The 15398-nt window shown below is 39.9% G+C and overlaps 1 protein-coding gene across 2 annotated transcripts; it reads left to right on the top strand.

The window, feature by feature from the left end:
* Positions 1 to 486: 486 nt before the first annotated feature.
* On the top strand, positions 487 to 15398 carry LOC115157570 (solute carrier family 22 member 13). 2 transcript variants are annotated; one of them, XM_029705945.1, is made up of 10 exons: positions 487 to 913; positions 1022 to 1125; positions 1306 to 1460; positions 1604 to 1772; positions 2013 to 2133; positions 4633 to 4742; positions 4864 to 5078; positions 12623 to 12731; positions 14462 to 14668; positions 14890 to 15398. In XM_029705945.1, exons 1-10 carry the CDS (start codon positions 539 to 541, stop codon positions 14966 to 14968), a joined length of 1644 nt encoding a protein of 547 aa, XP_029561805.1. In that variant the 5' UTR covers positions 487 to 538; the 3' UTR covers positions 14969 to 15398. The 2 variants fall into 2 exon arrangements, with proteins under 2 accessions (XP_029561805.1, XP_029561806.1); XM_029705946.1 differs by having other exon boundaries at positions 488 to 913; positions 4648 to 4742.

Below are 15398 nucleotides of genomic sequence, written 5' to 3'. Positions count from 1 at the left end.
TTTGATTTACATATACATTTTAGTCATTCAGCAGACACTCTTATACAGGAGAGACTTACAGTAGTGAATGCATACATTTCATACATTCCATGCATTTTTTTTGTACTGGCCCCCCATGGGAATTGAACCCACAAACCTGGCATTGCACAGACCATGCTCTACCAACTGAGCCACGAGCCTGTCCTCCCGAACTAAGGTCCCACCAACCTCCTGTGATAAATTGTACAATGTTGATCTGCTTGCATCCTTTTGAAACTCCTAAGCGGTATTATAGTGCAACTAAAATATTTTGGGGCAAAATATTTTGATATTTCAAAAAAAAATTGTATAACTAGGGAACGGACTGTGCAGAAAGGTTATATTCCTTCTAACTGCTCTTCTTTAAAAAATCATGTTTCAACACATGCTGAATCATGGTTGCTGAATGACTGTGGGAAAGTAAAGTTAAACATTAATTGATCTTGCATAAAGGCTTCTCTGTGACAAAGCATCTTCTTTCTGGAGCTCCTCAAGCAGAGAATTGCTTTAATTCTTGAACATGGCTGATTTTGACGAGATCCTGAGGACCATTGGAGACTTTGGATTATTCCAGAAGCTCATACTATTTGGACTATGCTTCCCAAATCTTGTCCTGCCTTTCCACATGGCCAGTTTGATTTTCAACCAGTCAGACCCTGAGCGCCACTGTAACACTGACTGGATACTTAGAGCTGGTTCCAATCTGAGCAGTGAGGAACAGCTGAATCTGACCGTGCCCCAGCAGGAGGATGGAACCTTCAGTAGGTGCCTGATGTTTACCCCTGTAGACTGGGACATTGACACCATCAGGGAGCATAGACTCAATCAGACCACTGACTGCCAGAATGGATGGGTGTACAACAATATAGTGTATGAAGCCACCATAGTCACTGATGTAAGTAGGACTAGATGAGTGTTGGGGATATTTTTTTACTAAACATAAGACTGTATATTGTCATGTTATTAATGAGCTTGTATGTTATCTGATTTTATTTTGTTGCAGTTTGATCTTGTCTGTGGAAAAGCTAACGTTGTCGGACTTGCATTAACTGTGTTCATGGCTGGCATTCTTCTTGGGTCACTCTTGTTTGGACCTTTTGCTGAATCGTAAGCACACTTGAAGTTGTGAATAACATGTCCTATACTTCTTGGTTTCTTTCTTTCTCTTTGTAAAAAAAAACACCACAAAACATAAACAAATAAATCAAGAGGAACATTCATCAAAACTTCAAAAGGAGGTTTCAAACAGTTTTAACCAACACAGTTTTCTCACTTTTTCTCTTCCAGATTTGGTCGTCAACGAGCAACTCAGATACCCATGGTTATTATGCAAATTTTTACTGTAACGACAGGCTTGTCTCCAAACATTTATTTGTTTATGGCATCCCAGTTTTTAGTAGGGGTCGCATTTGGTGGATTTCGGATCAACTGCATTGTATTAGGTAAAGTGATGTCCATTTCAAATAGACTATGCTCTATAATAAAATGTAAAAAAGAACATGAGATAACAGAACTCAGTCAATGATTTGTCAGTCAGCCGGTCATATTAAGTTGTTTAACATTATTACATGTTCCTTCCACACAGCAACTGAATGGGTCGGAGTGACAAGACGTTCTTATGCATCTTGTTTGAGTCAGATGTTCAGTGGAGTTGGCCAGTGCATCCTTGCTGGCATGATCTTCTTCATCCGAGACTGGAGACTTGCTCAGTTTGTCATGGTTGCACCAATTGCAGTGGTCGTAGTATACATATGGTGTGTACACGTGTCGTCTTTAACCAATATTAAAACTGATCGTTTTAATCCATAGAGGCAATACACATCCCACAACAGAAACTATTAAAACTGATGAAGACCTTAGGGACATTACAAAGCCAAGCGGAAGCACCACAAATTGATACAATTCTTACGAGCATTACAGCACCCAAACTGAATGATAATGATTAGCAATATTAATTATAATTGTAAAATTGTCTGCCTGTTCTGTGTTTCCAGGTTTATTCCTGAATCAGCCAGGTGGTTATTGGATCAGGGGAAAACAGAGGAAGCTAAGAAGTTGATACTCAGGGTAGCAGCCATCAACAAACGCACAGTTCCAGACACTATTCTAGAGAAGGTAAAGTGCATGAATTAGGAATTGGTATAAAGGTCAGGGAGCTGGCCAACCATTGTTTGCCAGTGCTGTGATAAGATAGTGTAAAATCCTGAATTTGAAGAATTTATCTGCACTTGTTAGCCTGTTAGGGCTAGGGGGCAGTATTTACACAGCCGGATAAAAAACGTACCCAATTTAATCTGGTTACTACTCCTGCCCAGTAACTAGAATATGCATATAATTATTGGCTTTGGATAGAAAACACCCTAAAGTTTCTAAAACTGTTTGAATGGTGTCTGTGAGTATAACAGAACTCATATGGCAGGCAAAAACCTGAGAAGATTTCATGCAGGAAGTGGCCTGTCTGACAAGGTGTTGTTCTTCTTGCCTCTGTTTATTGAAGACTGAGGATCTTTGCTGTAACGTGACACTTCCTACGGCTCCCATAGGCTCTCAGAGCCCGGGAAAAAGCTGAACGATATCGAGGCAGCCTCTGGCTGAAACACATTATCGCCTTTGACAAGTGGCCAATCAGAGGACAATGGGCTTAGGCGCGTGCCCGAGTCGACCCTGTGCTTTATTTTCTTTCGTCTGTTTACCTAATTGAAGATTCCCGGTCGGAATATTATCGCTTTTTTACGAGAAAAATGGCATAAAAATTGATTTTAAACAGCGGTTGACATGCTTCGAAGTATGGTAATGGAATATTTAGAATTTTTTTGTCACGAAATGCGCCGTGCGCATGACCCTTATTTACCATTCGGATAGTGTCTCGAACGCACGAACAAAACGCCGCTGTTGGAACATAACAATGGATTATTTGGGACCAAACCAACATTTGTTATTGAAGTAGAAGTCCTGGGAGTGCATTCTGACGAAGAACACCAAAGGTAATCAAACTTTTCTAATAGTAAATCGGAGTTTGGGGAAGGCTAAACTTGCTGGGTGTCTAAATAGCTAGCCCTGTGATGCCGGGCTATCTACTTAGAATATTGCAAAATGTGCTTTCACCAAAAAGCTATTTTAAAATCGGACATATCGAGTGCATAGAGGAGTTCTGTATCTATAATTCTTAAAATAATTGTTATGCTTTTTGTGAACGTTTATCGTGAGTAATTTAGTAAATTGTTAGTAAATTCGCCGGAAGTTTGCGGGGGGTATGCTAGTTCTGAACGTCACATGCTAATGTAAAAAGCTGGTTTTTGATATAAATATGAACTTGATTGAACAAAACATGCATGTATTGTATAACATAATGTCCTAGGGTTGTCATCTGATGAAGATCATCAAAGGTTAGTGCTGCATTTAGCTGTCTTCTGGGTTTATGTGACATTATATGCTAGCTTGAAAAATGGATGTCTGATTATTTCTGGCTGGGTACTCTGCTGACATAATCTAATGTTTTGCTTTCGTTGTAAAGCCTTTTTGAAATCGGACAGTGTGGTTAGATTAACGAGAGTCTTGTCTTTAAAATGCTGTAAAATAGTCATATGTTTGAGAAATTGAAGTAATAGCATTTAAAAGATATTTGAATAACGCGCCACAGGATTCCACTGGCTGTTACGTAGGTGGGAAGATTTCGTCCCGCCAACCCTAGAGAGGTTAGCTAGCTAGCGAGCCAGACAGTTGTATAGGAAATAACACATACATTTTTCAAATTAACTGCCAATATGCCAACATTCCATTCGAACAATGCAGTCAATCCACAGCCATACACTGGCTGAAATCAGTTGATGATTGGATGCAGACAAGTTTTCAATGCAACAAGTACTGATATTGTATCGTATAAAAGCAATCATAATTTTCCAAGAAAACAAACATTTAGACATTTATGGTCTGTTTAGATGTATATATTTGAGAGGCTATTTATACAGACAATTGGCATAAAACTTGTATAAACTGTATTTATAATTATATGGCAATATTTTAGGTTTACAATAATTAGATTACACAATTTCTGATATCACATGCCTTATGTGGCTGTTTTTGCTGCATAACATGTAAAGTTGTCCCTTTTCAGGTTTAGAAGTAGTGACCGCTAAATGCTAACTTCCGTTCGCATAAGCTGGTTAGCATAGCTAGCATTCAGAAATCAGTGGTGGTAGTCAAAGTCGTTTTTAACTGTAATGCAGTTGGTTGGTAATGATGACATGAACATGTGTTGGGGTTGACATGCGTACAAGAATTAAACTCAGATTTTTATCTCAACATAGTGTGAAATGTACATATAAACAATAGCCTAAATGTAGGCACATTTAGTTGGTGTGCAATGAGGCAACTCGTGATCTTTCCCTCACGGCCCTTTTCCCCATGCGTTTCCATGGCAATTCCATTGTTTTGCTTGAGTTTGATTGACCTCTTAACCGCATCTATGACTGCTGTTTTCAACCCATTCTGGAACTTTGGAGGTTTATGACATAGGCCCTCTAGTAATTTAATAGGATCTCTATGGTAAAGTGTGACACGTGAGTCTTTGGAAGCAGAGATTCAAGTGTCTTTATTTATTCATTTCTGTAAAAGATAACTCTATTCCAGATAGCTGAGAAGACAGTTGTTCAGCAGGGAGGCATACTCATTCTCATCAGATCTTCTGTACTTAGGAAATACTTCATAACTATTTCTTTTGCATGGTAAGTACTTTAATAACTCTTAATAAAATAATATCTCATTTTGGCCAACTTTCAGCCCATACTAAATCTCATCATGACAAACAAATGTGATCTCTGTTTTTGTGTCTCTCTGAACTCCCAGGATGTCGGTAAACCTCTCCTACTACTGTCTGTCCTTCAACGTCGGGAACTTTGGCCTGAACATCTTCTTGACACAGCTCATGTTCGGACTCACAGAGATACCAGGTCATATACTCTGCATCTGTATACTGGAATATTTGGGGAGGAAGACATCCTTAATGTCCACCCTTCTGACTGGCGGATTCACATGCTTCCTAATCCTGGCTGTTCCACAAGGTAAAGTTCCAACTGGAATAGATTTGACATTTTTGGTCATTTAGTAGATGCTCTTATGCAGAGCGAGTTGCAATTCCCTCAACATAGTATTTATCAGAAAAGTCAGTGCTTTTGGGAAAAGAGAAGTGTTTTTTCATTGTATTTTTTTTGGGGGGGGGGGGTGACGTGAGATTTATTGAATATACTCTTCAAAGAGGTAATGTTTCAGACTTCAGAAGTTTTTGAAAGATGGGCAGAGACTGCTGTCCTGACTTTAGGGGTAAGCTTGTTCCATCATTGGTGTGCCAGGACAGAAAAGAGATTTGACTTGGCTGAGCGGGAGCTGTCCTCCTGTAGGGGTGGGAGAGCCAAAAGACCAGAGTGCTCAGATTGAGATGTAGGATTTGAACATAGCCTGAAGGTAAGGAGGTGCAGTTCCTATTGCTGCTCCCTGAGTAAACACCAGGGTCTTGAAAATTATGTGAGCATCGTCTGGAAGCCAGTGGAGTATGCGAGGAGTGGGGTGACATGAGAGAAATTAGGAAGGTTGAACACAAGGCGAGCTGCGGCAGTAGTCTAGACGGGAGATGAAACATGCCTGGATTGGAAAATGTGCTGCTTCCTGTGTGAGGAAAGGTCATTCTCTACGGATGTTAATGGGCATGAACCTGCAGAAACGAGTCACTACTTTGATGTTTGCAGAGGACAACAGGGTGTCTGGGAGGGGGACACCGTGGAGTTGTCAACCATGATGGAGAGGTCTTGGAGCGGGCATGCCTTTGCCTGGATGAAGAGCAGCTCCTTTTTGTCGAGGTTGAGCTTGAAGTGGTGGGCCGACATCGAAACTGAGATACTGTATCTGCCAGGCCCGCAGAGATGCGTGTCGCCACCTGGGTGTCACGAAGGGGGGAAGGACAAAAGTAGTTGAGTGTCATTGGCATAGCAATGATAGGAGAGACCATGTGAGGATATGACCGAGCAGAGTGTACAAAACATTAGGAACACCTTCCTAATATTGAGTTGGACCCCCTTTTGCCCTCAGAACAGCCTCAATTTGTTGGGGCATGGACTCTACCAGGTTTCGAATGCGTTCCACGGGGATGCTGGCTCATGTTGACTCCAATGCTTCCCACAGTTATGTCAAATTTGCTTGATGTCCTTCGGGTGGTGGACCTTTCTTGATACACACAGGATACTGATTAGCGTTAAAAACAAACAGCAGCTTTGCCGACAATCCATGTCTCAATTGTCTCAATACTTTAAAGACAAGACTCTCCTTTATCTAACCACATTGTCCGATTTCAAAAAGACTTTACAACGAAAACAAAACATTAGATTATGTCAGGAGAGTACCCTCCCAAAAATAATCACATAGCCATTTTCAAAGCAAGCATATATGTCACAAAAACCAAAACCACATCTAAATGCAGCACTAACCTTTGATGATCTTCATCAGATGACACTCCTAGGACATTATGTTATACAATACATGCATGTTTTGTTTAACCTGTTTGGGATAGGGGGCAGTATTGAGAATTTTGGAAAAAATATGTGCCCATTTTTAACTGCCTCCTACACCAACTCAGAAGCTAGAATATGCATATTATTGTTCAGGTTTGGATAGAAAACACCCTAAAGTTTCTAAAACTGTTTGAATGGTGTCTGTGAGAATAACAGAACGCCTATGGCAGGCAAAAATCTGAGAAGGTTTCATGCAGGAAGTGGCCTGTCTGACAAGGAGTCGTTCTTCTTGCCTCTGTTTATTGAAGAGTAAGGATCTTAGCTGTAACGTGACAATTCCCAGGGCTCCGATAGGCTCTCAGAGCCCGGGAAATAACTGAAGGTTGACGAGGGAGCCTCAGGCTGAAACACATTATCGGCTTTGACAAGTGGCGGCTCAGAGGACCTTTGAATGAGGCGCGTGCACGATTCGCTCCTGAGGAGAAATTTAATTCGGCTGTTTAGGCTCAATACATATTCCCGGTCGGAATATTATCACTTATCTACGAGATAAATGGCATAAAAATTGGTTTTAAACAGCGGTTGACATGCTTCGAAGTACGGTAATGGAATATTTAGACATTTTTGTCACGCCAATGCGCCATGCGCGACACCGTGATGAAGCATTCTGATAGTGTCTAGAACTCACAAACAAAACGTCGCTGTTTGGATATAACGATGGATTATTTGGGACCAAACCAACATTTGTTATTGAAGTAGAAGTCCTGGCAGTGTATTCTGACGAAGAACAAGCAAGGTAAGAACATTTTTTTTATAGGAAATGTGATTTTGGTGGAGACTGACCTGGGTGGGTATCTAAATAGCTAGCCCTGTAATGCCGGGCTATGTACTTAGATTATTGCAAAATGTGCTTCATCCGAAAAGCTATTTTAAAATCGGTATCTATAATTCTTAAAATAATTGTTATGTTATAGTTGTTATGCTTTTTGTGAACGTTTATCGTGAGTAATTTAGCAAACTGTTAGTAAATTCCCCGGAAGTTTGCGGGGGTTATGCTTTTTCTGAACGTCACATGCTAATGTAAAAAGCTGTTTTTTGATATAAATATGAACTTGATTGAACAGACATGCATGTATTGTATAACACAATGTCCTAGGTGTGTCATCTGATGAAGATCATAAAAGGTTAGTGCTGCATTTAGCTGTGGTTTGGGTTTATGTGACATGATATGCTAGCTTGAAAAATGGGTGTCTGATTATTTCTGTCTGGGCACTCTGCTGACATAATCTAATGTTTTGCTTTCGTTGTAAAGCCTTTTTGAAATCGGACAGTGGGGTTAGATTAACGAGATTCTTGTCTTTAAATTGCTGTAAAATAGTCATATGTTTGAGAAATTGAAGTAATAGTATTTCTAACGATTCAAAAATCGCGCCACTGGATTTCAGTGGCTGTTACGTAGGTGGGACGAGTTCGTCCCACATGCGCCAGAGAGGTTAATCAAGTTCATATTTATATCAAAAACCAGCTTTTTACATTCGCATGTGATGTTCAGAACTATCATACCCACCGCAAACTTCCGGTGAATTTACTAAATTACTCACGATAAACGTTGACAAAAAACAACAATTATTTTAAGAATTATAGATACAGAACTCCTTTATACAATCCTGGTGTCAGATTTTAAAATAGCTTTTCGGTGAAAGCACATTTTGCAATATTCTGAGTAGATAGCCCGGCCATCACGGCAAGCTAATTTGACACCCACCAAGTTTGGCCCTCACCAAACTCAGATTTACTATAAGAAAAATTGGATTACCTTGCTGTTCTTCGTCAGAATGTACTCCCAGGTCTTCAACTTCAACAACAAATGTTGTTTTGGTTCCAAATAATCCATAGTTATATCCAAATAGCGGCGTTTTGTTCGTGCGTTCAAGTCACTATCCGAAGGGTGACGCGCCGGCGTATTTCGTGACAAAATAATTCAAAATATTCGATTACCGTACTTCGAAGCATGTCAAACGCTGTTTAAAATAAATTTTTATGCGATTTTTCTCGTAAAATAGCGATAATATTCCAACCGGGCGACGTTATTTTCGTTCAAAGACTGAAAATGTAAAATGGACTCTTCACGTGCACGCGCGCACCTGTGCCATTGTTCTCAGATCAACCACTTTCCAATTGCGCTACTGTTTTTCAGCCAGGGACTGCAGAGTCATCATTCAACGTTCTGTCGCCTTCTGAGAGCCTATGGGAGCCTTAGAAAGTGTCACGTTACAGCAGTGATCCTCTGTTTTTGATAAAGAGGCTAAAGAAGGCCAAGAAATGGTCAGAGAGGGCACTTCCTGTTTGGAATCTTCTCAGGTTTTGGCCTGCCATATGAGTTCTGTTATACTCACAGACACCATTCAAACACTTTTAGAAACTTTAGGGTGTTTTCTATTCAAAGCAAACAATTATATGCATATTCTAGTTTCTGGGCAGGAGTAATAACCAGATTAAATCGGGTACGTTTTTTATCCGGCCGTGAAAATACTGCCCCCTATCCTAAACAGGTTTAACTCTTAAGATATACAGATATCTCTGACATCAAAAACAGTCACTTATTAATCATTATTACCTCATCAGTCACATTCTGAACAGTGACTTATTAATCATTATTACCTCATCAGTCTCATTCTGAACAGTCACTTATTAATCATTATTACCTCATCAGTCTCATTCTGAACAGTCACTTGTTCATAATTATTACCTCAAATCAGTCTCATTCTGAACGTCGCAAGAACCCTAGCCCTTATTGATGAATCATCAATACACAAATTGGCTTAATTATTTATTTACTAACTAACTAAATAATAACACAGAATACACATACATGAGATAAAAGCCCCTAGTGGACTGACACAATATGACAGCTTGTTACACAATTGAAAGGGGGTGGGGAAAGAAAGAGAGGGAGAGACAAAGAGAGTCAACTTATCACACATACATTTGGAAACTACGCTCACAGTAACCATAATACTTAGCACCCTAACCACCGCTCATTCGGATTAGAAATGCAATATATATTTACGCGTAGCTGTCTTTCTCTGTCATCTCTGTTGAAACCAATCGATCCATCTACGTGTAGTGGCTCGATGTAAGGCTCTGGTTGTACACCGAGATCACAATGTCCTTCTTAGTTGTAGAGCTTCTCTGGTCTTGGAGTGTTCATTAGATAAATCTTTCAGAAGTACCAATGGGATTCTTCCTTCCCACCTTGTGTCTTTAGGACACTTTTTTACATGCACAGCTGCAGACTATGAATGGTTCAGGTCTCCTAGATGAGGTTGTCTTCTTCTGTAGAGATTGAGAGTGAGTTTCACCATTTCAAACCTATGGACTACCGTCCCGTGTTTTCTGGTCTGTAGAGTTTAAATCATTTCGTAACGTTCATTTCACGCTGTACGTCAGGCTGGTCTGTAGAGTTTAAAAAACATTTTCAGCCGTGTAGCCACAAATCCACGCTGTATGGTCTCAGTACAGCATTTCTAACCATTTCGAGGTGTGGACCATGGCCTCACATCTTTTTGGTCTATATGTTGATTCTTAGCGAGTCCTTTTAAGCACTCTGACCAAATGGGGCGTTCCGTCATGCTGACACGAACTCTGAGCTCACTTCGGCGTGGCTACTGACTGGGCACAAGTTTATATGAAAAACAATTATCTCATTTAGAAAGCTAAAATCAGGTTGCTATCTTCAGAAAAGTATTCTCATATTTAACCTCTCTGGCGCAGGTGGGACGAATTCGTCCCACCTACGTAACAGCCACTTCAATCCAGTGGCGCGATTTTTGAATCGTTTGAAATACTATTACTTCAATTTCTCAAACATATGACTATTTTACAGCTATTTAAAGACAAGATTCTCGTTAATCTAACCACACTGTCCGATTTCAAAAAGGCTTTACAATGAAAGCAAAACATTAGATTATGTCAGGAAAGTGCCCAGCCAGAAATAATCAGACACCCATTTTTCAAGCTAGCATATAATGTCACATAAACCCAAACCACAGCTAAATGCAGCACTAACCTTTTATGATCTTCATCAGATGACACACCTAGGACATTATGTTATACAATACATGCATGTCTGTTCAATCAAGTTCATATTTATATCAAAAAACAGCTTTTTACATTAGGATGTGACGTTCAGAAAAAGCATTCCCCCTGCAAACTTCCGGGGAATTTACTAACAGTTTGCTAAATTACTCACGATAAACGTTCACAAAAAGCATAACAATTATTTTAAGAATTATAGATACATTACTCCTCTATGCACTCGATATGTCCGATGAAGCACATTTTGCAATATTCTAAGTACATAGCCCAGCCATCACGGGCTAGCTATTTAGACACCTGGCAAGATTAGCCTTCACCAAAATCACATTTCCTATAGGAAAAATGTTATTACCTTTCCTGTTCTTCGTCAGAATGCACTCCCAGGACTTCTACTTCAATAACAAATGTAGGTTTGGTCCCAAATAATCCATCGTTATGATACATCAGCGGATGTTTTGTTCATGCGTTCTAGACACTATCAGAATACTAAATCACGATCACGAGCATGGCGCATGGCGTGACAAAAAAATTCTAAATACTCCATTACCGTACTTCGAAGCATGTCAACCGCTGTTTAAAATCAATTTTTATGCCATTTATCTCGTAGAAAAGCGATAATATTCCGACCGGGAATCTGCAATAAGCTAAACAGCAGAATGAAATTTCTCCACGGGGGCGAATCGCGCACGCGCCTCATTGCATTGTCACCTAATGGGACACGGAAAAGGCGATAATCTGTTTCAGCCTGAGGCTGCCTCGTCATCGTTCCTGTTTTTCCCGGGCTCTGAGAGCCTATTGGAGCCCTAGGAATTGTCACGTTACAGCTAAGATCCTTACTCTTCAATAAACAGAGGCAAGAAGAACGACTCCTTGTCAGACAGGCCACTTCCTGCATGAAACCTTCTCAGATTTTTGCCTGCCATAGGAGTTCTGTTATACTCACAGACACCATTCAAACAGTTTTAGAAACTTTAGGGTGTTTTCTATCCAAACCTGTAATATAATATGCATATTCAAGCTTCTGAGTTGGTGTAGGAGGCAGTTAAAAATTGTGAAAAATATTTTTTCCAAAATTCTCAATACTGCCCCCTAGCCCAAACAGGTTAATCATATATTTTATACCACCTTTAGATGTAAACTTGATACAAAGGACGCATACACTTTCCGAGTTACAGTCACTTTGTCATACCATCCTTAATGACATCACAAAATAATAAACCATATGATAGGATTATTCTTTAGATCCCCACGGACCATTCTTAATATTCTTACCTCATGAATATTGTTCCAAAGGTCATTCTTTGGCCGTTAGAGTTTTTGGCAGCAAAGATCTTCTGTGGACAAAGGGATTTATTTCCCAATACTGCAGGGCAAGAAAGAGAAAGTTTCTGCTAACTATTTATGACCGGCTGTTAAGTCATAAAACCGGAGTCTGGCTATCTGTCAGCCATGTGCCAAGCTCATCTGGCCCTTTTAATCCTCACCAAGGAGAGAGAGTCATGACACTACATTGTAGAATAATAGTGAAGGCATCAAAACTATGAAATAACACATATGGAATCATGTAGTAACCCCAAAAAATGTTAAACAAATGAAAATACATTTTAGATTTTAGTTTCTTCAAAGTAGCCACCCTTTGCCTTGATGACAGATTTGCACACTCAATGTGACTCCTCATGAAGCTAGTTGAGAGAATGCCAAGAGTGTGAAAAGCTGTCATCAAGGCAAAGGGTGGCTACTTTAAAGAATCTCAAATATAAAATACATTTTGATTTGTTTAACACTTTTTACTACATGATTCCATATGTGTTATTTCATAGTTTTTGTCTTCATTATAACATTATTCTACTATGTAGAAAATAGTAAAAATAAAGAAAAATCCTGGTATGAGTAGGTGTATCCAAACTTTTGACTGGTACTGTACATAAAAAATCTACCGAGGCAGTGGACTGATCATACAGAGATGAGAAAACATGTTGATATGCAGTATGTTAACTCTATTTTAGACAACGCCGTTGCTATTACTGCTCTTGCTACTGCTGGGCGGTTTTTCATGAACAATGCTGGATCCATATGCAACGTCTATGTTCAGGAGCTGTTTCCCACCTCTGTTAGGTAAGAACTATATATTTCTATATACATGTGTACAGTCCACTTCACTTTTTTGTGAAGGGGTCAGTCTTACTCTAAACTTGATTTAAAAAAAGATCAATCATCAATCTACACACAATACTCAATAATGACAAAGCAAAAATTTAAATATATATATATATACCGTATTTACATAAGTATTCAGACCCTTTGCTATGAGACTCGAAATTGAGCTTAGGTGCATCCTGTTTCCATTGATCATCCTTGAGATGTTTCTACATCTGGACTGGAGTCCACCTGTGGTAAATTCAATTGATTGGACATGATTTGGAAAGGCACACACCTGTCTATATAAGGCCGACAGTGCAAAAACCAAGCCACGAGGTCAAAAGAATTGTCTGTAGAACTTCGAGACAGGATTGTGTTGATGCACAGATCTGGGAAGGGTACCAAAAAATGTATGCAGCATTGAAGGTCCCCATGAACACAGTGGCTTCCATCATTCTTAAATGGAAGAAGTTTGGAACCACCAACACTCTTCCTAAAGCTGGCAGCCCGGCCAAACTGAGCAATAGGAGGAGAAGGGTCTTGGTCAGGGAGGTGACCAATAACCCGTTGGTCACTCTGACAGAGCTGCAGAGTTCCTTTGTGGAGATGGGAGAACCTTCCAGAAGGATAACCATCTCTGCAGCAGTCTACCAATTAGGTGTTTATGGTAGTGTGGCCAGATGGAAGCCACTCCTCAGTAAAAGGCACATGACAGCCCACTTGGAGTTTGCCAAAAGGCACATAAAGGACTCTCAGACCATGAGAAACAAGATTCATTGATCTGTTGAAACCAAGATTGACCTCTTTGGCCTGAATGCCAAGCATCATGTCTGGAGGAAACCAGGCACGCTCATCACCTGGCCAATACCATCCCTACGGTGAAGCATGTTGGTGGCAGCATCATGCTGTGGGGATGTTTTTCAGCCGCAGGGACTGGGAGACCAGTAAGGATCGAGGGAAAGATGAATGGAGGATAGTACAGAGAGATCCTTGATGAAAACCTGCTCCATAGCGCTCAGGACCTCAGACTGGGGCAACGGTTCACCTTCCAACAGGACAATGACCCTAAGCACACAGCCAAGACAATGCAGGAGTGGCTTTGTTACAAGTCTCTGAATGTCCTTGAGTGGCCCAGCCAGAGCCTGGACTTGAACCCTATCGAACATCTCTGGAGAGACCTGAAAATAGCTGTGCAGCAACTTTCCCCATCCTACCTGATAGAGCTTGAGAGGATTTGTAGAACAGAATGGGAGAATCTCCCCAAATACAGGTGTGCCTAGCTTTTAGCGTCATACCCAAGAAGACTCAAGGCTGTAATCTCTGCCAAAGTACTGAGTAAAGAGTCTGAATACTTATGTAAATGTGATATTTTCTATTTATTTAATTTTTGTAAAAACCTTGTTTTTCCTTTTTAATTATGGGGTATTGTGTGCAAATTGATGAGAGGAAAAACTGTTTAATCAATTTTAGAAGAAGGCTGTAACGTGACAACATGTGAAAAACGTTAAGGGGTCTGAATACGTTCCTAATGCATACACATATATGTGTGTGTGTGTGTGTGTGTGTGTGTGTGTGTGTGTGTGTGTGTGTTTATGTGTGTATAAATATTTTTATCTTATGTACATATATGGCCCATGAATATAACTTATTTTACATTGTTTAATAACCCTTAACGTATTACATCCTTTGCTCCTTCATTCATTCAGACAAACGGCCACAGGCTTGGGCTCAATAGCGATCAGAATTGCTTCAATGCTGTCTCCAATGCTCAACATATTGGCCACATACCATTGGTCTATCCCCACTATTGTGTTCAGCAGCCTGTCATTGGTTGGTGGGGCTCTGGTCTTTCTGCTTCCTGAGACCAGGAGGACAGAACTACCTGACTCTACAGATGAGGCCGAGGGGAAGAGGTAGGTGGTACCAGAGGATATGTGAGGAAAGATGCACATACATAAGACTTGGCAGATCGTTTTTGCATTTGTAGGAATGCTGTGGAACTATAAGAGGGTATTCGTTCATATATGAGGCAGATGGAATAATCAAAATAAGTTACAAAGAAGTTGTTTAAGGATGTATAACTCTTTGTTGTCTTTTGAAGCTTGGTGTCATTGATATCTCCTTTTTCCTGTAGAAATGTGACTATCGCCATGAAGATAGAAAAAGGCTGCAAAGTGGATGATTATGACTATGAAAAATCTACCAAACTATAAAGTCATGTTTATGTAAGTCTTTTTTCTGGGTAAATTTATTTTCAAGGTTTAGTTAGTAAGACTGGTGCATGGTTGTTGTAACACCAAGGTTGTGAATTTGATTCCTGGATGGGCCACATAACTTGCTGTTTTTAACTTTGGCTAATAGAATTTTTTGGAATTACTTTACTCTTTTTGTAACTCTTATTACTGGCTAAATGGATTAAAAACATACGATAAAAGTGTCTACTAAAGGAACATATTATTATTATTATTATATTTGAATTAAAATCCATTTGCAGTGTATCAAGAAATTCAATGATATATACACCATTACTCACATTTGTATAAAAAAACGGACTATCATGTAACGCCCTGGCCATAGAGAGGGGTTTTTGTTCTTTATTTTGGTTAGGCCAGGGTGTTACATTGGGTGGGCGTTCTATGTTCC

Source organism: Salmo trutta, chromosome 21 (genome assembly GCF_901001165.1).
Source record: "Salmo trutta chromosome 21, fSalTru1.1, whole genome shotgun sequence".
NCBI classification, from domain to species: domain Eukaryota; kingdom Metazoa; phylum Chordata; class Actinopteri; order Salmoniformes; family Salmonidae; genus Salmo; species Salmo trutta.
This window is presented reverse-complemented; position numbering and strand designations above follow the sequence as displayed.